This window comes from Aythya marila (genome assembly GCF_965140915.1).
Source record: "Aythya marila genome assembly, chromosome: 20".
Taxonomy (NCBI): domain Eukaryota; kingdom Metazoa; phylum Chordata; class Aves; order Anseriformes; family Anatidae; genus Aythya; species Aythya marila.
Window position 1 is genome coordinate 4,940,563 of NC_139061.1, and position 25,609 is coordinate 4,966,171.

Below are 25,609 nucleotides of genomic sequence, written 5' to 3' on the forward strand. Positions count from 1 at the left end.
AATGAAGACGGGCTGGTGGGAGGCATGTACCCGAGCCGGGGGCCGTGCGCCCTGCCGATGCGCTGAGCCCGTGGGCTGGCAGAAAGCGCGGTGCTTTCCGCGTCCCGCAGCTGTGTGGGGCACGGTGGCTCTCCCCCCTCGAGGGCAGGTGGTTTAGGTGTTAAAAAAAGCTCGTGTCTGCTCTTGAGCCACGTCTGATCAAAGTGGGGAGGTCAGGCTTTCTGCCTTTTTGGTTGAAGTCCAAGGGGGTGGGGGGGTAAGAGCAGGGTCCCAGCGGCGTGCCCCAGCCCGGGAGCACACACGGGAGGGACACGAGGTGCCCAAACTGGGTGCCAGGAGAAGGCACCCGAAGGATGAGGCTCGGGGGAACATCAGCTTTCAAGAAACCACGGTTCTCCAGCTCTGGAGATGGAGATGCCCCGGATGGTCCACGGGGCATCGACGGGCTGCATCCGCCGGGGCCGCCGGTCCCACGGCGCGCCGCTCGCCGCGCTGCTGGCGATCGATGCCGAGTGCAATGAAACCCTTAATGAAATTTCAGCCTAAGAGACTATTGATTGCGTATTTTCTTTAAAAATGTATATGAATGGGAGAGAGGCTTTTTGGAGGAGAGGCCGGGGAAGGAGGGGGGGTGAAGGAAACCACGCAGGGCTGCCGGAGATGCAGAGATGGTCACCCCCCCAACCCCGAGCAGCTTGGGCTGGGGAAGGGCTGCGGGCTCCCGTGGGACCCTTACACCACCCGGGGAGGAAAACGCGACTCCCTGGAGCAGAAGGGTGGGCAGTCACCCAAAATCAGCACGCAGCCAGCAGTGATGAAACCAAGGAGAGAAGTCGCGAGCCCATGCCCTGGCCGTGCTTTTGCAAATCCCCTTTGCCCCACGTTTCCCGTGGCTGCCTGAAACCCAGAGCAGGAGACACGGCCCTGGCCCTACAGCCAGCCTCCCTCTGTGGTTCGGCATCCCCCGGGTTCCTAAATCTCCCAAATCTCACCGGGTTCCCCCCTGCAGGGTAAGGGGATGGCAAGGCGGCGTGATAAAGGCGAACAAAAACAATAACAACGCGCCCCCTCCCTGCCCCTTACATAACTGGCATTGTCTTAATCCTACAGGTGCTTCGCAGAAGTAAAAGGGATTTGTTCCTCCTGCAAATCCTTTTTATATTTTTTTGGTGAGTCATCCTTATCCGCCCTGCCGGGGAGGCCCGGAGGCCCCCGCCGTAATGTGACCCCTGACTAAATCACTTAAACCTCCCCGGGCTTCGGTCCCCCCGCGCTGGGAGGCGGATTATGACTGTGTCCTGACCCCCTTGGCAGGGCCGGTGCTCGGTGACGGGCCCTATAAATATGTCAGCAGGGCAGCGAAAGCGAACGCCAGGGCTTGGCCTGCAAACCTTGACCTGGAGCCGAATCCGGCCGGCACGGCGCCGCCTGGCAAAGCCCAGGGCTGGACCCGCTGCTTGGGGGGGCTGGTGTCACCCCAAATCCCTCTCATAAGCAGGGGGTAAAAAGCTTGGGGTGGCACAGGGGGCACAGGTGCTGCCCCTTGTTGGCCAACGGAGGTGTCCTCCTAGGGTTTGGGGGGGTTTTAGGGGAGGTTTGGGGGTGCCCTGGGTGGTGTCCAGTAGGATGCGGGGTTGGGGTTGTGCTGTGGGATGTGGGGTGCCCTGGGGGATGTGGGGTGTCCTGCGGGATGTGGAGAGTGATACGGGGTGCCCAGTGGGACATGGGGTGCCCTGAAGGACGTGGGGTGTCATGCAGAATGTGGGGTGCCCTGTGGGATGTGGGGTGCCCTCTGGGATGCAGGGTGGGATGTAGGGTGCCCTGTGGGACATGGGGTACCCTGCAGGGTATGGGGTGCAGTGCGGGATCATTGAATGGCTTGGGTTGGAAGAAACCTCAAAAATCATCTAGATCCAACCCCCCCTAAGGTGTAGGGTGCCCTGCAGGATGTGGGGTGCCCTGTGGGACGTTGGGTGCCCTTTTGGACACAGGGTGCCCCATGGGATGTAGGGTGGCGTGTGGAATGTGGGGTGTCCTGTTGGATGTAGGGTGCCCTGTGTGATGTGGGGTGCCCTATGGGATGTGGGGCGGGATGTGGGGTGCCATGCGGGATGTAGGGTGCTGTGTGGGACGTGGGGTGCCCTGTGGGATATAGGGTGCCCTGTGCAACGTGGGGTGCCCTGTGTGATGTGGGGTGCCCTGCCTGACACGGAACATCCTCTGGGATGTGTGGGGACACCGGGTGCCCCCCCCTAGACCCCAGGACCCCCCCCTTAAAGCAGATCCCCGCTGTTTGGGGGGGGTTCCCCGTGCGGAGCGGGGCCGGGCGGGGCCCTTTAAAGCGGTGGGAGGAGCGGGGGGGGGGGCGGCGGGGCCGGGCGGGGCGGGGGGGGGGCCGGGGGGGGCCGGGCAGCGCTGGCCCCGCCGGAGCCGAGCCGGGAGCCGGGGCTGCACCGGGGCTGCACCGGGCTCGGGCCGAGCCGAGCCGGGCCGGGTGAGCGCATCCCTCCGGTACCGGATCCGCGGCTGCGTGGGGGCGGCGCCGCTTTCCTGGTCCCCCCCCTCCCTTCTCCATCACCGTTTCGGGGCGCACCCCCCCTCCCCCGGAGGGACCCGCACCCCTCCCCTCCTCCGCATATTCCCCTTTTTCCCTGGGTCCTTTTTGGGGTGCGGGGTGCTGGAGGGGAGGGGAGGGGGGAGCCGGGCTGGGGGCACCCCGGGAAGGCGAAAGTTGCGGGCTGGGGGGGCTGCGGGGAGGGGGGGGCGCAGGGTCCTGGGCACGACCCCAGGCGCACGACCCCCTAAGGACGGTTTTTTTGTTGTTATTAGCATTATTTTAGTGGTTATTATTCCGCCCGAGCTGTGCGTGCTGCCTGCATGGATGCTCTGCGGGCACCTGCGCCCCCCCCCCCGGGGCAGCCCCTACCCAAGGGCACGGCCCCACCGAGCCGCCCCCCATCCTACAGCCCCCCAGGAGCCGCTCGGCACCGTGCTGAGGCCTCGGCGTGGCGAGGGGCTTCCCCTGCAGCCCCCCCTGCTCCCAGCAAATTCACCACTCGGGCTCATGTGCAGCAGCCTCGGGGTTTTGGGGTGACCCCCGGGGAGGTGCCGAGCACCCTTTTTGGGACTTGACTTCTTCAAACTTTGCCTTCCAGGTCCCTCCGGGCTGCTCCGGTCCCTGGCTGCGCCGTGGGAGCTGGGTGCTGTGAGAGATGAGCCTGCAAGCGGAGAGCCCCGCTGCTGGCACCTCGGGGACCCCCTGAACCGCACCGGGAGAGGAGGTAGAAACGGCTCGGCTTCCCCCAAATCCTGCCCTAAATCCCCGGCAAGCCAGCAGCTGCCTGCTGCCCACACCGAGCGGATTGCTCAGACCTCCCCGCCGTGGCGGTTGTTGTTATTATTGGGATGATTATTTGCTTCGCCCTGTTGGGAGGGGGGCGGAGGAGCGGCGCCGCTGCAGTGCCGGGTGTTTTGGGGCCATGCTCCTAAATCACCCGGGCTGCCCCAAAGGGTCAGAGCCCTCGGCCATTGCGTTGGCACAGGTGGGTGGCTGCGTGGCTGGGAGATGTGCTCGGGGGGGACCGGGAGCGCTCCCAGCTCTGCCCCCCTGCATCCCTCAGTGGTGCCATAACGCTGCACTGCACCCCAGGGTGGCTGTTGGGGAACTTATTTCTAAAAAAAAAAAAAGTTGCAGAAGCCTCACGGAGGTGCTCCAGGCCGTTGATGCGTGTTTGAAATCAGGGTGGTTTTGGTCGCTGGTGTCTCACCGAGCGTGGGGCAGCTGTGCCATCGGGGTGAATGCGTCCTGAGGGCTGTAGGATGGAAACTGCCTTGCTCCAGGTTAGTCTTTTGGGGTTTGGGTGCTGTCTGCCTCGAGCATGAGATCCTTCATAGGTGTGGGGTGGCTGCTTGCCTACTGTGACCACTTCTGTCTGCTCGTCTTTGCTATCAGGGCTGTTCCTTCCTCTCCCGGGCTGGTGGGAACGCGTCTTGTGCGCTCTCGTGGCAGGGTGGCCTTGCCCAATTCTTATCTCAGCTGTCCCTCTTCCGAGGTAAATCGCCGTCAGCGCACCCTGAGGATGTTGCTGTTTAGAGCCCTTCCTCCTCCTCTTCTTCCTCTTCCCCATGGCAGGCTGAGAAACCTGACAATGGTTGCACATCTGCTGCTCCTGCTGAATCAGGCTTTTTGGGGAGCCCCAGGGCAACGTTGCCTTCCCTGCTCTTCTCCAGCCTGAAGCCCCCCGAGCCCCACACGAGGCTGTGGGGCTGCAAACGGGGCCAGGAGCACCAGGAAGGAGGGGAGGCAGAAACACCAGGCACAGGCTGGGTGGGAAACGGCCCCTCTGCAGAGGGAACCCCTCCTGTGCGCCTGTGCCCACCAGTGTGGAGTGCTGCGTGCCGGGGAGCATCCCTGCATAGCTGGCGAGGTAAAAAAAAGGGATTTGGGAGGCTGAAATACCACCCAGAGATCCCAGTTGTAATGTGGTGTCTGGGCACCATGTGATTGAGGGACATTTGGAGCCTGCTGGAGCTAGCACGAGGCGTTTTGCCCTACACACACCGTAAGAGCTCAGCAGTAAGCGCAGCAGCCCCGGTAGCAGGGCAGAGCTGAGTTTCCCCAGCTCAGGCACCGCTGGGCAGCGTCGAACGCCGCCGGCAGGCGGGTACGAGCCAGGGATGCGTGTGGGGAATTATATCCGAAAGTAAAAACGATAATGAGAAAATTTAATACGGGCCTGTGTAACTTTATCCCGTGTTTGTTATGAGCCGTAATTGAAAAACAATCTTGGGGTTTTTCCTTCCTGTCCCTGAAGGAAGGGGGGGGTCCTGATGTGAGCAGGGCTTTGCTGAGTGCTCTGCACCATGGATCTGTGCAGCTTGTGCACCAAAACCACCCCAGGAGCCCCTTAATGACATAGTGATCTGTAGGGCAAGAGGTTTTTTTTTTATTTGGTTGTTTTTTCTCCAAGCAGTTAGTTAGGGAACTATAGCTGGTTTTGTACAGCAGGGCCTTTCCTTCCAACCCCTTTTATTTCAGGTACATTGGGGATGTTGAGCGAGCCGTGGTGGCCAACCCAACCATCATTTTGTACGTGTCCAGCACAGCTCTGCCCTTCGTGCCCCAGGCCCTGCGAGAGCAGCGGCGTGGTGGTTAATGTGTAACGCCTGTGTCGTACCCTGCCACGAGCACCAGCCCCGGAGGTGGCCGCACAAATTCGCTTTGACCAGGGTGGGAAGGCGAGAAGGGGCAGGTTTTGTTGTGGGCCGAGGGGCGGAAGGAAATCTAGGCTTAGTGAGGGAAATCTGAGCTTGCTTGCTTGGGGACAGGGCTTCTGACGCTCCTGGAGGGAGGCTCTGCTATTGTGGGGGCTGAAAATAGACTTTGGACTTGTTAATTTTCTGCAGAAAGCTCCCAGGTCAGAGCCCTGGCCAGGTGAGGTGGCTCCCATCGAGAGGGAAAGGACGGCGGCTCCTTACCTTCCTTACCAAAAGCTCTATTATTTTCACAAGAAACAGCCCACCCTCAGTTTGGGGCAACAAAGGGGTGTGTTGCTGCCTTTCCAAGCCTCTGGCAGGGCAGAGCATCCCATCGCTGTGCCCTGGGGACCCCCAGGTCCCCCACCACAGTGCACTAAGCGTCACGGGCGATGCTGTGGCCCCACGCCCCAGGGACCTGCCTGGAAGCACAGGGAGGAGGAGATCAGCTGAGATCCACTGGGTCTTGTCTATTAACTCATTTTATTTTCCAGCAGCTGTCAGCACGGGGGTTGCAGTGCACGGCGGGGCAGGGTTTAGGAAGCAGAGAAACGACCCTGCAAAGCGAAGTTGGTCAGAGTAGTGGGAAGTGGAGAACACTGCGGGTTTGGGGATGGCTGTGACCTATGGGCTGTACGCAGGGTGTCAGTGTCACATCCTCCTCAACGCGTGCTGGGGAGTTTTGAGGGAAGAAGGGGTCATTTCTGACCCAAAGTTTGCTTTCTCTTCCAAAGATGTCTCTTTCTGAAGAAGCCCTCCCTCGGGGCTGTGGTGGCTCCCATCCCGCACAGCAGTGGAGCGCATTCCCGTGATCCGTCGGGATTTTGTGCTTCCAGACACTGAGATGAGAAGCCTTCCTTTCTGCCCTGAGAAATGGTCATCAACATCTGGTGTGTGCACGGGAAGGGGACAACGTGCCCATTCCTTTTGGGGACAGGCCCATGAGGCTGCCTAGAGTGAGCCACGAGTTCGGCAGCCCCGTAAAGCCCCAGGGCCCGCAATGTGCGGTGCTTCGTTTGCAGAGGAAAGCTTCGTTAGGGGATGCACAACTGCTTCCCGTGCTGCTGGCTCAGCTGGAGCAGCCCCTGCTTGGTGCAGCAGAAGGCTCTGCACGCTGGACGAGCGTCTCCGGCTGGCAGGAGGGCCCTCCGGTGCGTCTGGGCAGCGAGTCAAAGCGTGCATTTAATGGGGGAGTGAATCGAGGAGGGTGGCTTGACCATTAGACTTGAGGCCAGAACGCTGCTCAATTAATATTTCAGTGGGATGGACAGTAAATGAGAGGAACAAAGATTGTTTCCATTTCTCTCCAATTCCAACAGCCAGTCTGATTAAGGGGCTGTGGAGTACAAATCGTACACGGAGCCATAAAGAGCACGGAGAGATGACCAGCTCCCATCCCGCTGCTATTTTATGCATCTATTTATTTTCCTATGGCTTTCTGTCCCTCAGATCAGCCTCTGCACATAGTTAGGGCACTGAAGTCTCAGCCTTGAGGGCTGGGACCCTCGTGGTGGCAGAAGAAGTCACCAGGAGGACGTGGCTTGGTCTCCCCAGCCTTCAGGTGCCAGCTGCAGGTGTGGGTCCCCATCTCTGTGCCTGCTGCATCCCCTGTTCTGCTGGGCTTGAAAGGTAAATGCAAAGGTGCTGCATTTGTTTTTCCTCCGATCCACGTCCTAAATGTGCTCGAAGCACCCTGCCAACCCCCAGAGCAGCCCATCGTGTTTTTTTTTTGTTGTTTCATTGGTTTTTAGCCACTTTCTGCAGCACCCCAGGGCCATGCAGGCAGGCACCAGGCTCCCCGCGGGCTGCCAGGCATGTCCTGCCCGCCGTGCCAGGAGCGTCACCTTCTCCGGGGGGGCCCTGCGGGGTGTCACGTTGCTCCAGCACCCGCTCATGACCCGGGGATCTCCCCTGCCCGAACACGTGGGGACGGCTGAGGTCAGCCTCTCTTCTGGGGCGAGCAGGTGCCCGGGTTTCCTCGCGTCCCGGGGTCTGATTGGCATTGATCTCGCTGGAAGCCGAGCAGCGGGACCCTGCCGGCCCCATCCTTCCCCACAAGCGTGGACCCAGGACCACCAGAACATGCACACCAGTCCCTGCAGGATGCTCCATCCTCCCCGTGCTTCCATCAGCCCGGATCTGCGAGCCTGAGCCCCTGGGAGCACTCCTGTGCAGGCGGAGATGCAGGCATGCGAGCTTTCGTTATTACTATTTTTATTTTTTATTTCCAGGCTGGAAACCCCCAGGGAAGTGGAGGACTGCTGGTCGTCCCCTTCGTACTGAAGGGTGTTTAGCCTTAAAAAAAAAAAAAAAAAAAAAAAGGAGGGGGGTACAAATCTGCCTCCTGCAAGCTCAGCTGGACGCAGGTTTTCCTCCCGTGGCCCCAGCCTGGCTGCGCTCCGCGGGGCGGAAAGGAAACATCTCTTTATTAGGGCTGTTTCCTTAAATAAAGCCCTTGGAGCAAGTGCTGGGCTGGCTGCTCTGGCTATCCCATGACCAGTGTTGTGCGTTCGGGTTATTAACACCTCATTAGATGTTAGTTCCTCCCCGCTCCTCTGGTTCAGCAAATCCTGGTGGCTTTGTTGTCACTCCCTGACTCCCACTGCACCGGAGACTTTTTTTTTTTTTTTTTTCCATGGTCTCTTGCACTTCTGCTGACGGCTGAAATTTCGTTCCTTCTTGGGGTCAGGAGCTCACTTCGACTTTCAGGTCTTTGGGCTTGTGTGTGCCGACACATCCCCGCTGCGCAGGGGCCGTCGGCGCAGTTTATCGGAGGGATTGGCACAGCATCGCTGCCAGCAGCTGGCTCGCGACTGCAACCTGGGCTTCCACTTGGCCAGGCCCCAGAAATCCGTATTTATTTATTTATTTCCCCTCCTTCTAAAACCTTGAATTGTTTTCCCAAGTGGCGGCAGCAGCAGCAGGGCACGGTTCTGCCCGGGGAGGCGTTTGGGGACCAGCCAGTGTTAGGTGTTAGGAGGAGCCCGAGGGTGCTGGTGTCTTGGCTGCCTCTCTGTGGCCACACAGCTTCTCTTTGGGGACAAACCTCTTCATTTCCATGTTTCTGTGCCTGTCCTGCTGTGTAACCCAGGCCAGGGAAGCGAGGCTGTGACCCCTGAGCAGGCAGAAATCCCCCACAAAGGGGCTCTGCCTCCTTCCGAGGTGCCCGGCCGCATGCTGCAACCCTTGGTGAGCCGGGCTGGGAGCGAATTGCCCCTCCTGGCCAAAAAACAGTCGTGGGCTTGCTGCTTATTTTCATCTTGATCTTATTTTCATCTCGACTTCCACCGCCCTGCCCGGGGATGCTGTCTGTGGCATGAGGAGTTATTTCGAGAAGTGGGGCAGTGCTGTTGGCATAGAGGGGAGCGGAGGCACCGAGATTAAAGGTAAAGCTGCAGAGATAATTGGGAGCCTGCTTCCCGCAGGAATCAGGTGCAGGCGTACGTGCTGGGGAGGGGGGGGATGTTGCTGTGGTCCCAGGGGGCCTCCCCGAGCCCCCCGCTGCTCCCAGTCTCCCCAGTATGGTCCCCACGGCGGGCTCAGAGACCCACTGCAGGTGGGGGGCGATGGAGACGCCACACAGGGCCCCCAACCTTCCCCCCCCCCCCCTTCAGACCTGCCAGACATCTCTCCTCTAGGCTTCATTTTTATAAATTGGCCTTTTAGAGTCTGTCATCCCCGTGCAGATGAAAGGAAGACGCTGTGATGCCTCTGTGTGCGTGTCTCCCAGCTTGAGGCTTGCTGCAGCGGCTGGGTGGCCGGGCTTTTTGTTTGGGGTTTATCTTTGTTGAAGTGTCTTTTTCTTTCCAACCCACCCCCCCCCTTTAATCTCTCTGTTGCATCTTGGCTTCCCATCGCTCGTCTGTGGGCAGGCTGGTCCTGCTCTGTTCTGCCTGGCCCTCCTGCCCCATCCTTCCTGGAGGGGGAAATGGGGGGAAGCATTTTCCCTCCTGTGTGTGGTGGGAGAACACCAGCAAAGCCCTGGGGCTTGGCCCATGGGGTAAAACTAACTGCTCCCTTCTACAGGTGTGACAAAATCAGGGCCATCACCCCTCGGCGTGAGGCTTTCTCTTCCCTCTTGAGCCTCTTGCTGCCCTTTGCACCTTCTTTCCAGTCCATTGCTCTTCGTGGTGCCAGCTATTCCCGCTTGGGTCAGCAGCAGGAGACCCCCTTCCACCTCCCCGAGCCCAAATATTTCCCCTCCCTTGCTTTGTGCTCGGGGAGCTGCGGCTGTGGATGGTAAAGCTGAAGGGCAGTAGCTGCCGCCGGGAGCCGAGCCTTTAAATTCTCTGCCGGGTGATGGATGGGTACGTGAGAATTGCATTTGCTGGCCTGGTAACAAACAGCTTTACATTTTCTGCTGCTTTCCCGCTGTCTCTTGGGGAAATTCAGCCTCGTTGTAAACTGCGGGGACGGGGCTTTCCCTGCTCCGGGCTGGGTTGCAGCAAACGGGGCCGGCTCAGCGCAGGGTAAAAAAGCACCCAGAGAAAGCTGCGAGGCCCTGATGAGACAGCTGGGAAGCCAAACTCCCCTGGATCTGGCTCTTGCCAGCAGTTTGGGGTTTCCCTTCTCACTGAGGGCTTTTATTGCCTGTGTTTAATGAGGGAATTGGGCCTGTCTGGTTGTGTCGTTCCGGTTGCTCCGCTGCCTGGGCCTCCCTTGGCTCTGGTGGTTTCCTGCGGAAGATCTTTGGGGAGCTCCAGATCCAGCCAAGCACTGGGATCCCCTGCTTCAGGGCTGGTGAACCAAAGAGGGATTAAATATATATATATATGCACACACACACACATATTTTTAAGTTTCTCTCTTCTGGGACACTTTACCTGACCGGTAATGAAGTATTGGCCATGTAAGCTGATGGTTAGTTACTGTGCTTGATTTATTAGCAGCAGCAATCACTCACCAGAAAGATTTTGTGAGCGGAGAGCGGCCAAATGAGGGGGGCTGTCCCATTTTTCCAGAAGCCCTGGCATGTCCCCAGGCCAGACATGAGGGGCTGCCATGGACAGGGGTCCAGAGCAGAGCATTCCCTTCATGGTGTTGAGGTGAAACTGCCCTCGAGGGGAACAGGATGCTTCTCTGGACACACGGGTGGCATGTGGCTGAGAGGTGCCTGAGTAACTCATGGGGCGAGGCTCGCTGTCACCGACAGGCACAAGCAGTCTCGGTGCTGGAAAATCGCAATTTAGATGCGAGCACTGCAGGAATCTCCCCTGTGAGGTGAAAGCCTCAAAAAATTAGGAAGAGGTTTGGGAAATGCAGCGTAGGCAAAAAGGCAAGAGACGTGTGAGTCCTGCAGAGGCTGGGTGAGGTTGGGAACCTCTTCTGTGGATGTGAGGTCTGGTCTTCACCTCCCTGCAGCTCCTGGTGGCTCCTGGGTCTGCCACCTTGGCTTTTTTCCCCTTTATCCTACCAACTCCCTGGTCTCTGGGGTTATCCCTTAAAGCCCTGGGGTCTGACAGGCAGTGGGGAGGGCACAGGGTTTCTGCTTGCCTGCACCTGACAAGGATGTGACCAGCCTGAGATGCTCAGCCAAACTGATGTGCCAAATTTCTTCTGTGGGCAGAAATGCAGGCGGAGCCGGAGCAGCTGCTGGGGATGGTGGCAGAGGATGCGCTACTATGGGCCTGCAGTGCCCAGGCCATGCATGTGGCAGCGTCAGTTCTGGAGGCGAATCCCCCCGGGCTGCTCCGGTCGGGGACTCCTTAGTGGTTTTATGAGAAATCGATAACACTTTTGCACGGTCATAATCGTAAAATAAGTACGATTTATGGCTGCAGCCAGGGCCAAGTTTTTTTTTCCAGTGTGGCGGAGGGAGGGGCTGCAGCATAAAAATGCTTTCCCACTGTGTTTCCCTTCGCGTCCCACTTGGTGCCAGGGCTGGGGACCCGCTGTGGAAGTGTTGATGGCTGGGATCGCTGACCACCGAGCTCACCCTGTCTGTCCCCTTGCCCCGCAGCCCGCCGGCAGGTGGAATGGGGCAGCCATGAACGGTGATGCCCTGTGCCAGGAGCCCTCCTCCCCGCTCCCCGACTGGCGCGAGTTCTGCGAGCTGCACGCCCAGGCGGCCGCCGTCGACTTCGCCCAGAAGTTCTGCCAGTTCCTGAGGGAGAACCCCCACTACGACACCCCCGGCGCCGAGGCCTCCTTCTCCCACCACTTCGCCGCCAACTTCTTGGACATCTTCAGCCTGGAGGTCAGCCGGGTCTTCGTCTCCGACTCGCCCACCAAGTACAACATCGTGCCCTTCGTGGGGCTGCAGAACTGCCACGTGCCCTACGGGCGCGAGGTGGCCCAGCGGAAGGAGGAGACCTCCACCGAGTCCCTGGACAGCATGGAGGCTCCGCTGGGCGCCGGCCGCTACCTCAGCCCGGCACAGCAGGTCCAGGCACGCAAAGTGTCCTCCTACGGCCAGTCCCGCAGCTCGGAGGACGTCTCTGTCCACGCCGCCACCAAGCCCAAGTTCAAGAAGGGCTTCTCCCTGAGGAACATGAGCTTATGCGTGGTGGACGGCATGAAGGAGATGTGGCACCGCAGGTCTTCTCCGGAGCCGGGCGCCGAGGCCATGCCGGGCGGCAGGAGGGCCGAGAGGGAGCCGTGGGTGGCCGGGGGCAAGGAGCCTGGTGACAAGCGGGAGAATTGGACCCACAAACTGCGGCTCTCCAAGGCTCAGTCCTCCAAGGTGGAGCTGGTGGACATCCAGCGGGAGGGGACGCTGCGCTACATGGTCGCCGACGACACGAACTGTGTGGGGAGCTCGCAGTGGCAGAAGTGCCGCCTCCTGCTCCGCAAGGCGGTGAAGGTGGAGGGGGAGAGGTTCCTGCTGGAGTTCTACGTCCCTCCCAAGGTAAGTCCTGGCTCGCCTCCGCTGCCGTCTTGGTGAGTGTCGGGGTGAAATTCGAGCAGCTGGGCTTTGTGTTGTTACTTTTCATTTCCACTGTGGAGCTGGGATGAAATCCAGCCCTGCTCCGGCGGGAGGTTTGGTGCCGGGAGGCTGAGATGTGGCTGTGTGGGGCAAGGCGGTTGAGTCCCATCCACAAACCGCTCGCCAGCGCTCATCCCACAGCCCGCGGGGGAGATGCTGAAGGCCCTGTCTGTCCCTCAGCCCCAAATATCGGTGATTATAGTGCAGAAGCTCGTTGCCACACTCAGATGAAGTATGTCCAGGACACCAGGAGATTTTTCTCTTCCGAGCACATCGCAGAGTGCTCCATGTGTCACCAAGCAACCCCATGCTTGGTTGCAGCACTCGTTATTTCCAAATTAATAATTCACGTGGAATAATGTGGCTCCCAGCACAGCTTTCTGGTGGGGGGGCAGAAGCCCTGGGGCCGGAGCACCACTGCTGCCCTTGGGTTTTGCAGCACTCCTCACCGACAGCCCCAGCTACTCACCCTGCTGTGCAGGGGAACGCTGCTTGTTATCAGTACCAGTCCCCACGCTATCACTTCTCCTTGCCTGTGTCTTTTCTGCATTTGTAACGCAGAAAAGCTGTAAAGCTGCAGAAAGGGGAGCTGCTTGTGGCACGCCCCTCCTTGCAATATCCCCTTTACACGTGTTGCAGGGGAATATTGCCCCTCTTTTCCTGGGGCAGAGAGGGGAGCAGTTCTCTCAGGAAATGCGGAGGGCATGTTTGGGGTCCACCTTCAGTCCCTCCTCGCTGCAGGACCCCTCTGTTCCTCCTGGGAGGAGCAGAAGATGCGTTGTGTTGCCCAACCTGCACTGACTGAGCCTCATCTGCGCTGTGCGTGCTCATCTGTGACAAACACAGGGCAAATAATAGGCCATTCCTGGGGGTTTTACTAGTTGTACGGGTTAGGACAGAAATCTCAGGTTACTTAAATGCTTGGGGAAGAAAAACCTCATTTACTTGATTTTTCTACAGGATTTTTCCACTTGTGTTTGGGTCCTTTGCAGAGAAGCTGGGGCAGCACAAGCTTTGCACAGTGCTGCAGGTCTGCTGGAAGCTGCTGGGATCCCACTGATCTTGACCTTTGCCCCCCTGCTAACTCTGGTATGACCCATACAGGAGTCACAGAGATGGCAGGAGAGTTCATATTTTTAAAAAACACCTTCTACTTTTCTGAGGACAAAATGAACCACGGCACTGTTGGTGCTGGTCTGTGCCTGCCTTTTTTTTTTTTTTTCTGTTTTCTTAAGCTTCACACCTCTCCTACTAAAATATAAAATCCGAGTTTGAACTCAAGCATATCCCTACAGCAAAGCTCTGAGCTGCTGTGCACGGTGCATGTCCTTGGTATTGGTCTTGGGGACTTCCTCAGCTAAGGGAATTCCCAGAATTTGGGAAGCCCCCGGGAGCTTGGGCTGCAGCACTGCACCAAGGTGGCACTAAACCCAGGTTGAAAGAGAACAACTGCTGCTGTTAAAACGTTTAGGAGAGTGCTCATAGAGGGATTTTTTTTTAGTGTATCTTCATTTGGCTCTAAAAAAGTCAATTTCCAAATGATTTTGTGACAACTTTTATGGAAATAGTCTGCTCTGCTGTTGTAATTACACCCCTCTGTCTTCAGTTTGCGTTTCATCTCCCCTCATCCCATCTTGTATTCCATCTGGCGTGCTCCAGCTGCAAATGTGGCATCGAGCTGGCACAGCTGGAAGAAAACTGCTTTTTGCTTTGGGATCCCCCAGCTTCGGTTTTGTGTAGGCCCTACAGAAACTACGGTCATGTTTTCAGATCTCCTTAGCGAGCCCTTTCTTAACTGCCGCTTCGACAGGAAGCGATAAGCCGTGCTAGATGTTTGTGCCGGCACGCAGCAGTTGTTTTAAGCATCCTGGGGTTTTGAGGGGAAAATAGATGTAGGGAGATGTCCCCAGAGCATCCCCACGGCCATTAATAACGCTCCCCGTGGGCACCCCGGGCTGCTGCAGGAAGACCCTCCTGGAGCAGACCCTCCTCTGGTTCACTGCTGAATTAACACTGTGGGTTTTTTGCTTTTCTTCAGCAGCTCCATCCCCTTTTCTCACCTTCTCCAGCAGAAAAAAAAATGGAAAACTTCAGCAGGGCTGAGCCCGGTGCAGCCCGGGATGTGTGCAGAGGCAGCGCAGGGGGTTGGGCTGGTGGAAATGAAACGTCCCAGAAGGGAAAGGACAGTTTCTGTTCTCATGCCTGAATTATTATCTTTTGATTTTTTCCCCTAACTAAAAAAAAATGGCCCCTGAACCCATCATTGGTAACCTGCAGCCTGGTGCACATCAGCAGCCTCGTCTGCGTGCTCCCACCCCTGGAGCCACGATGCCAAGCATCCCGGAGGGGACCAGCCCTGGGAGCATCTCCGTGTCCTCCCTTGGGCTGATTTGCTGTAATTTAAGCAAATATCTGGGGAATTTGGTGCTCAGCAGAGACTTTGAGTGGGAGGCAGCGGGTCCTGCCCCCACACAGAGGTTCCGGCGGGTGCTGGGGGAAATTTTTATTTTTATTTTTATTTTTTTTTGCCTTTTTAAAAATGAAATTAAAATTCCCCGCACAGCTCCGGCTGCTGCACTTTAACTCCTGGGCTGGGTAAATGGGGCGCCCATCCACGCTGCTGAGCAGCTCTCAGGAAGGGAAAGGTGTCAAAGGAGAGGAACAAGTGGGCTTGGCAGAGCTGGAACAAGGCAGGTTTGGCAGATAAATGCACTAACCTCCCCATCTTCCACCGGGCCTTCTCTTGGTTTAATTAAAAGAGCTTCGAGTTAGCAGGCACATGAGGGAAATCAATGCTTTTTTTTTTTTTTTTTTTTTTCCTTTTTTTCCACCCCCCGTAATCACCGTGCGGCTGAGCCACGATCTCGCCTTGCTGAGAGCCATGCCGCGCTGTCCCCCAGGACAGTTTGATTAGATCAAGCGACTTCTTTTTTTTTTTTTTTTTTAATTTATTTATCGATTTCTCTTAATTTTCTCGTTTCCTAGGCTTCCAAGCCCAAGGTGAGCATCCCGCTCTCAGCCATCATCGAGGTGCGGACCACCATGCCCCTGGAGATGCCCGACAAGGACAACACCTTCGTCCTGAAGGTGAGGGCAGGGAGGTAACAGTGTGATCAAGCCTTGCTGCAGGGATGCTCCAACCCCGGGGATGTTGCCTTGGATTTGGAGCTGAAGCACCAACAGTGCTGGTGCTCCCCACGGGGTCCCTGCCTCCCTTTCTCTTCCTTTTGGGGCTCCCAAAATGATGCAACATCCACCTGATGCCCAGGTATTTGGGGATCAGGCTGGTTGCCTGGCTTTCACCATGGTGTTTTGCATCTCCTTGTCACCGGGACAAGGTTTAATTAGCGTCTGGAGACAATTTGCAAGGGTTGCAAGCAGAGAGGCAAAGTCTATCTCCAGCTAGAGACCTCGGAGAAGTGTTTTCCATACAATCTGATTAATTAAGGTCATGCTCCCAGCAGCCTTTTGTGGCAAATCCCAGCCTTGAGCAGGAGCGCTGGGAAGTTCCTCTGGGGCTGGATGGCAGCAGGGACCTTCTCGCTGAGTGTCGCAGGCTCTGGTTTGGGGCACGCTGTGCTGATGCCCTGACAGTGGTGTTGGGAGTGATGTTTCTCTCTGTCTGATGAGGCTGTGCCTCCCTGCTCACATCAAGGGGCTCACATTCCCCGTCAGAGCTGCTGGGGGGTGATGTGTAACAGCGACCTTTGGAGGGGCTCCGTGTCCCACCCCTGCTAAAATCCACCTCTCTCCACGGTGCTTCTCCCCAAAAGCAGGTGGCAAAGGCAGAGCGGGGAGGCCAGGCTTCACGGCTGGGTGACCTGCTCACGAGCTGAGAGATCTGTGAGTGCAGAGAGGGGAAACTGCCCTGATTGCAGCTGCTCTTTGTCTTCAGCCCGGCGCTGTGAGAGCCCCTGCACCTCGCAGCCCACCTCGCCCCGGTGCTCGCGGGCTTCTTGCTGTTAACCTCAACCTTGGCTGCGGTCTGTGTCCGCTGTGGACATGGAGGCTATCTTGGCTGGTGTCTTCTGTGCTTGAAAACCAAGCTCACACGTCTTCTCCTGTCTGGACTGAGCAGCCCATGCTCCTCCCCATGTTCCTTTTGGGCTCCGGGGCGAGCGTGTCCCAAAGTGAATGCAGCGCCATGGCCAGGGGGGTGTGGGAAGGCTTGCTTCTCCTTTCTTCTTCCTCTTTATCCAGCCCAAGCGCATCCAGTCGCTGTCTTCATACCCTAACGATGATGCTGACTCACAGGCAGCTTGTGAGCTGCCGTAACCCCGCTGTGCTTTTTGCAGAACCTCTCCAGAGTTGTGGTTCCTCAGGCTAGGTGCCCGTGGTGTCGGCACGGGCCTGGAGCTCGCCGTGACGTTGTGGTGGAGCCTGGCCAGGGCATTTTCTTTCAAAGCCTAATTCTCAGCATCAAGAAGTTCATTTGAATTCTTGCCTCATCCTCCAAAACGCTTGCAACATGGTGTCAGCCATGAATGGATTGGGCATCCCCTCCTTCTTTTGTCTTCATTGCTGATGGCAGCACGAGTGGGACAGCATCCCTGACACGAAGGAGCCCAGCATCTCCTCCACGTGGACCATTAACCAGCAGCAGCTGGTTTCCAGGTCCCTTTACAAGTCTCATCTCAACCCCATTCTCCTGCCCTGCGTGCTGCAGCATTGCATACAGTGTCACCAGGTGTGCTGCTGTAGCAGAGGACGTGGCACTGATCACTGCTCCCATCCCTCACTCTGGGGCTGTGGCAGAGCACAACCAGATCACCATGGCCCCACTGGGGCTCTGCAGGTCCCCACTGGTAGGGTTTTGGCTATGGGGTGCTCTAGGTGCCTCAATGAGGGCTTTGGGGCTGGGCGTGCTGCCCTTCCACCCCACCACCACGGCTCTGCCCCTGCTTCAGCCTTTTCTGTAGTTACCCCGAGCCTGAAAGCACCGCATTTACCAGGTACCCTCTAACCTGCTCCTGCCCCATTCTGGCCCGAGCACTTACCCTGCCGCGGGGTTAATTGATTGCAATCGATCCCTTTAATGAGGCGTGGCACCAGGCACCGCATTACCCCCAGGGGCTCGCTCAGCATCATCTGCTGCCGCCCTCCCTCTCACGGCTGTGGACATGGGGAGCTTTTCCCCCATTCCTGACATCCTCTGTTCCTCGTGGCTCACTTTCTGCCCTGGCCCTTCTTGGGGGGCCGTGTTCCTGCTGCTCTTTTGTGTTCCTCCCTTGCAGGCTGGATTCCCAGAGGGGTGGAGCACCCCTCGATGCCAGGGTACGGATTAGGAGGGTGAGACGGGATCCTTCTGCCTATGGGGCTGGTGTGGAGCCACATCTCCACCTTCCCAGGCAACGTGCTGGGAAAAAAAAGCCCCTGCTTTTCACACGCTGGAATCAGTTCTGCCAAATCACCTAAAAACTGACAGTCGGCGTGTCCTCGCCACGCGTCAGACACCCGGCACACGCGTTTTTTCCATTGCACAAGCGGGCGCTTGCAAAATACCCGAGCCCTGCACGCGCTTTGTTCTGCCTGAAGGAGCACCGAGGTCTCCCAAGCCAGCTCCGTGCCTTCCGCTCTGAAATCCCGGTTAAATAAAACGGGGGGGGGGGCTCTGCTGCTCCCCTGTACCCGCTGCGTGGCAGGAGGGCCGATTGCTGCTCGCCGCGGCACCGGGCACGGCTCCTGCGCGCCCTGTTTATTTTCAGGACAGCGATTCAGTTGTATGCAATTAATTTAATTTGCTCAAAGGCTGTCTCGGCTGGCAACGCGATACCCTCCCGGAGTCAGGGCTGCCTTGGGGACATGCTGTAGAAGGGGTCTGGGAGGGATGGCGTGGGGAAATGGCCGGAGGCAGGCAGCACCTTGCTGGGTGCTCCAAGTGCTCCATCCTCCTCGGCCCCAGGGCAGCCCAGCTCCTTTGGGCTTGCAAGTTTTGCATCCTGCTTTTATTTTGTTCTATTTCTTTCCTGTTAAAGGGCTGTGGGGTCTCTATCTCTCTGGTCCAATCAGAAATTGGAAAGCTGATGGACTGGCAGGCAAAGAAAATGAGGAGAGGTCTAAACTCCTGGTTTTAGGGGTCTGGTTGGATTTCAGGGCAGCAAGAGAGGGCAGCACGGTCTCTGACATGCCACCTGTGCAGAGCTAGTTTTTGGGGGATGCTGTAGTCGAGGGAATGGTGTCTGCCCTTGGTTGTGCTGGTGCAGGTGTGGCCACACAGGCTGTAAAAACCTTGTGATGCATTTGCTGAAAAACAGGTTTGTTTTTTTTATTATTACTTTTATTTTTTCTCCTCTGAGCTCCTCAGCTTTGGCCAAGGATCACCCCTGGGCACATCAAAGCATCCCTGGGGTCACCTCTCAACACCCCTGTGCTGGGATGGGAACATGCAGCTATCCTTCAGCTAGGGCATAGTGTAACAGTGGCAAGTCCAGCCAGAGCCCTGCCAGGTTCGGGGTTTTGCTTTGCCTGGTGGGGGGCAGCAGACGGGTGGCAGGACCCTGGCCGTGGCCTGACGCTGTCCTGTCTCACCTCCAGGTGGAGAACGGTGCCGAGTACATCCTGGAGACCATCGACTCCCTGCAGAAGCACTCCTGGGTGGCAGATATCCAGGACTGCATCGACCCCGGGTAAGGCTCATGGGGCATGGTCGGGTTTCCCCTCCAAACCACAGCCTCCATCCTCTCCAGTCGATCAGGGCATGACCTGGGCAAGGTTCCTGCACTGCCGCCCTTCACAGCTGTGTCCATCAGGTCCAGGGGTCCCAGTGCATCCAGGAGGTCTCTGCTATAATGTCCTTGTTTAAAGGAATGTCGTCTTCTTCCAGCAAGTGAAAAGCTCCTCTGAGCACCCCGGAGAGGGCAGAGGGCATGCCTTTGGGACTGGTGGTCAGCCCTCGCAGACCACTAGGAGGGAAGAGACCCCAGCTGATGCAATTTTCGCTGCTCAGCGTATTACAGAAAGTCTGACTCGTTTTGGCAGAAATCTGGAGGCAAAGTTAGCAGCCGCTGTGTGTCAGAGGTGCAGCCTTGCAGCGCGCCGGCCACTTGCTAACCCTTTCCTGCTCCGCATGGCCTCGACTAGCCGAGGCAGGTGACCCGGGGATGCTCCTAACACCAACTCTCCAAAGCCTCCATATCACCTCAGAGCTATTTCCCAGGCTTTTTATCCAGTCCAGCATCCTCTCTATATTCAGTGGTCTGCTGGCACGCTCTCCCACGGTCCCTGGGCACACCCCACTGCTACATTTCTTGGCATGATTTCAGCAAAGACGGGGATGCCCAAGCTCACAGGGGTGAAAGCCTCGAGCAAAACTGGGACAGGGGCTCTTGGAGGCTCCCTGCTGCTCCCCATGCCACCTTCCCCTGGGGTGAGGCTGTGAGGATGCACCATGCACTCCTTCTGCTGCTTTTTTTAATACATAATTGACGAAGCAACACTGAGGCTGGGCTGCTGAGGGAGGTGAGGAGGGAGGTGAGGCAGGGAAGCGTGGCCTGGCAGTTAAGGGAGGGCTGTTTTTTCTCAAAATGGGTGTTTTGGTGCCGGTTCTCCAGCCCCACACTCTGCCTCCAGCGGCCTCGTGGCGTGCGGTGTTTGCCTAGCACCCAGCACAGCCCCGTGCTGGCCTCCGGACACGACCGTAGAGCAAATAATAATGAACTCTACAGCAAATAATAATGAGCTGCTTAATACACTGACACGCGTGCTCTGTGCCAAGAATGAATTTTCATTCAGCTCCTGCACGCGGTGCTCGGTCCTCCTGCCAAGGATCCGCGCTGAAACCTCTGCGTAAGCGCCCTGGCGACGGGTTTTCTGCAGAGCTCTGTTGGTTTTGGTTTCCTTCCCCCCTTCTTTTTTTTTTCCTTTCTATTTTTTTTTTTTAAGTGGCTGCAGTTGAATGACTCCCAGTGGCTGATTCACTTACTGGCCACTAAATAATTCAGCAGCTCCCTCGTGAGCCGTTACCGCTAACGCAGCCGCTTCCTGGCTGTCTGCACGCACGTGGCCGCTGTTAAGCAAGAGCACCCGAGTGCCACGAGCAGCTCCGGGCTCTATCTGGCTAAAAATAGGCCGTGAGCAAGCAGGGAGCTTGTGCAAGAAGGATGCTGAAGTGCACGGGCAGGGGGGCAGCTGGGGATGTGAGATGCAGGGGCTGCAGTGTGGTGGATGCCCCTCTGGTCTGCAGGACCTCCTGGTTTTTGGGGGTGCAGCTCCTGGGGGTGGGTTCGAGCAGCTTTTTCTGGGTGGAGGTGAAAGCAAAACTGTCTCTGGGTGGAAGTTGGTGATGGGAGCGTGCGCGTGTCTTGCGTGCAAAGCATGAGAGCAAAAGCTCTGGAAGGCACAGCAAGAGACGTGTCCGAGCCGAGGGGATTGCAGCACAGCTCTGCAGCTGGTCCCAACCAGCACGACTCAGGCAGTGAGGGCTTTCTGAGGGCTTGTACCCGCACACTAGTTTCTCACCCCAAAAAGCCACCTTGATTTGATGGTGATGTTTTGAGCAGCCCCCGGTGTGCCAGCTGCTCACTGTGCCTGCTCCCGGCACGCCACGGCTCTGCCGGCTGCTTGGCCTCTGGGTGCTGCCTCGGTGCTCCGGGAGGAAGGGGTGAGCATTGGGATGTTCTCTGCGGGCTTGGGCCAGAGCTGAGATATCACCAGGTGGTGGTGGTTGGATAATGAGGCCCCTGCTGCCTGCGAGGGGTGATGCTGTCTGTGTCTGCCTGTGGTCACCTGCTCTGTGCTCACCCCCCAGGGACAGCGGGGACGACATCGAGCTGGCCTCCTGCGTGCAGGGAGCCTGCCTGCCGGGCAGGGCGTCCTCCTGCAGCTGCGAGTTTCTGGCTGACGGTGAGAAATCCCACTGGGAAGGGCGGGAGGGGGGTCTCCTGGTGCCAGCTCTGCTTTTGGGGGCCCAGATCCTGCTGGGGATAAAGGCAGGGAGCCTGAAGCGAGCACTCAGGTCCTCGTGCTTGCCCCCGCTGCGGGGAGATGCCCACCCTTGTTGAAGACACCGACGTTGCCTTCCAGATGTGCACAGGCCACCAGACAGATGTGCCCTGCCCGGTGCTCACAACGCTGCTGCCACCACCGTGTCCGCGCCCCACGGCCGGGGCAGGGACTCCCTGGGGGAGCTGCTGGCCCACGTCCCGCTGGAGAGCTTCCTGCAGACGCTGGAATCCTCCCCCACCGCCGGCACAGGTAGGGGGGCAGGGCAGGGATGCAGGATGCAGCCCCATCGCCTCGCCCTTGGGGTGCAAGGGGTTGGGAGAGGGCAAATGTTTGGGCGCTCCCTAAAATGCGGCGGTGCTTGCGGCCAGGGGAGGACAGCGAGGCGGAGGCAGAGGTCAACCTCTCCGACTTCCCCTGGTTCCACGGGACTCTCTCGCGGATCAAGGCGGCCCAGCTGGTGCTGCTCGGCGGCGCCAGGAGCCACGGCTTGTTCGTCATCCGGCAGAGCGAGACGCGGCCCGGGGAGTACGTCCTGACCTTCAACTTCCAGGGGAAAGCGAAGGTGGGTGCCGCCCGCTCTGCGAGCAAACCTCGGCTGCTGGAGTGGGGCTCCTCGGAGGCTGGGGCTGCCCGGCTGCCTCCCAGCTCACCCCTTACCCCTGCCCTTGCAGCACCTCCGCCTGTCGCTGAACGAGAGCGGGCAGTGCCACGTGCAGCACCTCTGGTTCCAGACCATCTTCGACATGCTGCGCCACTTCCACACGCACCCCATCCCGCTCGAGTCGGGCGGCGCGGCCGACATCACGCTCCGCAGCTACGTGGTGGCCCAGAGCCCGCTGCCCGGTAGGTCCCGGGGCCGTGCCAGGAGGGCTGCTGGGGTGGATTTGGGCTGGGACCTTGCACCAGCACGAAAGGGGATGGGTCGCTGGGATTTCCCCACTGACAACTTAATGGTGTGCCAGTGTTGGAGGGGTGGTCCCCTGCTGGTCTTTGAGGAAGGGTGCGTGTGGCTCTGGAGATGCACCAGGGTGGGCGTTATCCCGTTTTGGGTGGGGGGAGAACCACAGCAAGCCATGTTGGGGCGGCCTCTGTGTCCCTTGGCGTGGAGAATGAGAGAATCAGATGCTGCGTGGCTCATTGGGGCACGCAGAAAGTGGGCGAGGAGGGTCGGTGGGCAGAGGGCGAAGGATAGGGTGGGCACAAGAAGCAGCCAGCCTCCAGGCAGCTCCCACGGATAGATACGGTGGGCATAGGAAGCCTGTGAGGAGTCAAGCTCCTGTTTCTCTTGCAGATGCCGGCCCCCCACCACCCCTCGTGCCGCAGCCGCCGGGCTGCCGAGCCGACCTGCCGCCCCCGCACTACTTCTGCAGCACAGCGCCCGCCGCCCCGCCGGCCCCACCACCCGCCGAGGGGGCAGCCGTGGCCCCCGCTGTCCCTGTCCCCGCACCCTACCACCGCCTGGAGGGCGCCCTGGGCCCCCGGAGCCGCAGCGACAGCGCCGAGCGCCGGCCGGAGCCCCCAGCTGCCGGCGCCGAGGACTACCACGATGCCGACGGTGCCCGCAGCCGGACGCGGGCGGTGGAGAACCAATATTCCTTCTACTGAGCCCCCCGAGGGCAGGATGGCAGGGGGGCACGGCTCACCCACGCCTCGTCACCACACCAGCCTCGCTGCCACCACCGCCACCTCCTGCCACCACCAGCAGCAGCGCGGCCGGGACCTTCCCGGAGCCCTGTGAGCAGCCGGCCACGTCCCGGCCAGTCCCAGCCCCGAGGTTGGGGTGGCGCTGGGGGGTTTGGGAGGCTGAAAGCATCAGTGCCATTTCGGAGCTTGCAGCGTTTTCCCTGTCCCTCCGGACCAAGAGCTCTCCCGGGACCGAGTCAGCATGGGGCTCGGGCGTTTTGGGATGATTGTGGGGACGGCAGGTGCCCCCCAGGGGCTGCTCTCCCACGTGCCCATCCGTGCGCATCCCAGGGGCATGCCTTTCGTTCGCTCTGCCAGGAGAAGGCATTTTTCAAAGCTGAACATCTCACTGGAGGAAGGTTTTTCCTGCTGTCCTGCCACTTCTGTTCCTTTGTCCTTTCTCTCCTTGTAGCTGGAGACTCCCTGAATAACCCCTTTCTTCCTCCCTCTCTTCCTTGGCTTTTGAAACCTTGGCTGCCTGCAAGGGCATCGGCTCAGCCTGCTGCCTCCTTGCTACTGCAGCTAGGCAGTCATTTCCAGTGCTCAAGGCAAACCTTGAAAAAACACAACAACATCCCCCTTGCATCAACTGTTACTCCATGGGGATGTCTCGGGGGGTTCAGACAGGGGCCAGGAGCTTGTGTGCAGAGGTGGAGGCAGTTTCGCATCCCCGAGTGCTCACCTGGGCTCCCCGGGAGAGAAAACACTACAGACCTTCAGTAGATGCTATTGAAGATTTTTATTTTTATTTTTCTTATAGAAATTGAAATGCCCGGAAAGGATGAAAGGAGCAGGGCTGCTGCCAGGGGGGGAGATGAGTGACTCGGAGGGGCCAGGTTATGCTGACAGCACGGGCAGCCAGCATTGCCCTTGCTGCTGGCTGAAATGCCACCCTGCCCCTGCCCCTGTGCGCAGCAGCGTGACTGCCTCTGCCCGTTAGCAGCACTGTGGCTTTTGAGCAGCCCCCAGCGCAGGATATGTGTCTCCAGCAGGAACAGGAGCTCCCTCCTGCACCGCCGAGACCTGGGAGAGAGCGCAGAGCAGAAAACCAGCGGGGCCAGGCTGCTTGGAGGAGTGTGTGCTTTGCGTAGGGTAGGAGCCAAGCCACAACCTAGTTCAGAAACCATTGAATTTGCCTGGAGAGTTGCTTTGGCATCTGGTTTTGGTTTGGGTCAGTTTTGTGGTTTGTTTGTGTTTCTGTTTCTTTTCTTTTTTTTTCTTTTTCTTTTTTTTTTTTTAAACGTGCCTTCTTTCCTGAGCTAGCAAAGCATGTCCCCAGCTCCAGAGTCACTTTCTCCCCCTTCACCAGGGCAGGGGGAGGTGTCTCCGAGGCTCCTCGCCTCCCCTAGCCGTGCAGGAGCTGCCTTTCTGCCCGATAGGTGCGCGGGCTGAGGGCCGAGAGATCTTCCTGCAGCCAGCTCCCCCTTCTCCCCAACCTCATGGCCCTTCAGCCCTGCCACACCAGCAGCCACCTCCAGCAGCTTGGGAGCCGTTTGCTGTGCCGGGGCATTGCTCCTTCCTCAGCACAGCTCAACCCAGCCCGTGCAGGGAGAGGCCAGATGCTCTGGGGTTTAACGTGGACCTGCTTCTTTCACGGTGAACGAGGGGGAACCTCCGGCTGCAGCGCAGACATCGTCGCTCTCATTCTTCCCCGAGGTCCCAGGTGGCTGCGGATGGGAGCACTGCCTTAGAGCCCTTCACACCTTGGCTGATTTTTCATCTTCTGTGTCACGGGATAGGAACGGGGTGGGGAGGGAGCGATGATCTGCAAGCAAAAATGTTAATTTGTAAATAGGGAAGAGTCTGGAAGAGTTTACTGTTCTGTAGAATAAATTAATTTTATTTAAAAAAAAAAAAAAAGAAAAAAGACACAAGGGGACTTGTTAAACACATGGAGGAGCTGAGTTCTGGTTTTAAAATAAAACCGCTTGCAAAAAGGACAGCACATGGACGTGGGCTCGGGGCTTTGCTGGGTGTGCTGTATGAAGAGAGAGGATGCTGTCATGTCACGTGTGTAGACCTTGTTGCTGCCTTGAGGCGCTTGTGGCTGGGCTCAGACTGCCCGATGGAGCCGGTCTAGCACAGCGAGGACGGAGGAGGGGGAGATTTTTTATCACGGCTGAGCAGAGGGAGGTGGAGGATGTGTCCAGGCTGTGCAGGGCCGGGTTTCCTCTCCTCCCAGTCTGTCGTTTTCTTTGTCTGGTTTGTCACTGGTGTAAGCCGAACCGCCTCCAGCCCTGGAGCAGAACAGATAAAAGTGAAGCGGGAGCCCAGGGGAGCGAAGATGTGCCTCCCTCTCCGGAGCCAGCGCTAGCATCTCCTAGCAGCCGAGGTCCCCATAGCATGTTTTTTTCCCCCCTTCTTTGCCACCGTCTCTCCCGGGAGGCAGTGCCTCATGCTCTGCCATTGTACGTCTTCGTAGCGTGCTCTCTTCTGCCAAGGATCCCCTGGGAAAACCGGCACGTTGTCCCAGACTGCGCTGTCACAGCTCAGCAGCGTGACAGACGCAGCGAACACATGGCTTTTGGGGGGTGGAGGGAGCTGCTCAGTGCCGTAATCAGGTCACCGTTGCATCGTGACCCATTCACAAAAAAAAACATTCCCTCCCCAGATTCTCCAGAGCCTGTTAACCAGCCCTGGGTGGCTCATCCATCAGGACCCGGCCAGCTGGGGAGATGACAGCCCTTCTCCTGCCTTGCCCGCGAGGCAGGCAGTGAGGGCTGTGCCTGCAGGACAGCTGCTCCTCCTGCCTCACCATAAGCTGTTCACACCTCAGCATATTAGCAAATTGACTAATTACGG

General features: G+C 58.4%; 1 protein-coding gene across 1 annotated transcript; it reads left to right on the forward strand.

Moving 5' to 3' along the window:
• The first annotated feature begins 2,437 nt into the window (after positions 1-2,437).
• On the forward strand, positions 2,438-24,758 carry SH2B2 (SH2B adaptor protein 2). The gene is made up of 10 exons (XM_082776532.1): positions 2,438-2,494; positions 3,156-3,281; positions 11,216-12,103; positions 15,167-15,268; positions 18,716-18,807; positions 20,928-21,022; positions 21,203-21,373; positions 21,493-21,686; positions 21,796-21,967; positions 22,416-24,758. Exons 3-10 carry the CDS (start codon positions 11,243-11,245, stop codon positions 22,727-22,729), a joined length of 2,001 nt encoding a protein of 666 aa, XP_082632658.1. The 5' UTR covers positions 2,438-2,494; positions 3,156-3,281; positions 11,216-11,242; the 3' UTR covers positions 22,730-24,758.
• Positions 24,759-25,609: the final 851 nt, after the last annotated feature.

Coding starts and splice junctions, on each gene's coding strand:
- SH2B2 (XM_082776532.1), top strand. CDS start 11,243: ATGAACGGTGATGCCCTGTGCCAGGAGCCCTCCTCCCCGCTCCCCGAC. Junction 21,023..21,202: donor CTGCGAGTTTCTGGCTGACG/GTGAGAAATCCC, acceptor GTTGCCTTCCAG/ATGTGCACAGGCCACCAGAC. Junction 21,374..21,492: donor CTCCCCCACCGCCGGCACAG/GTAGGGGGGCAG, acceptor GCTTGCGGCCAG/GGGAGGACAGCGAGGCGGAG.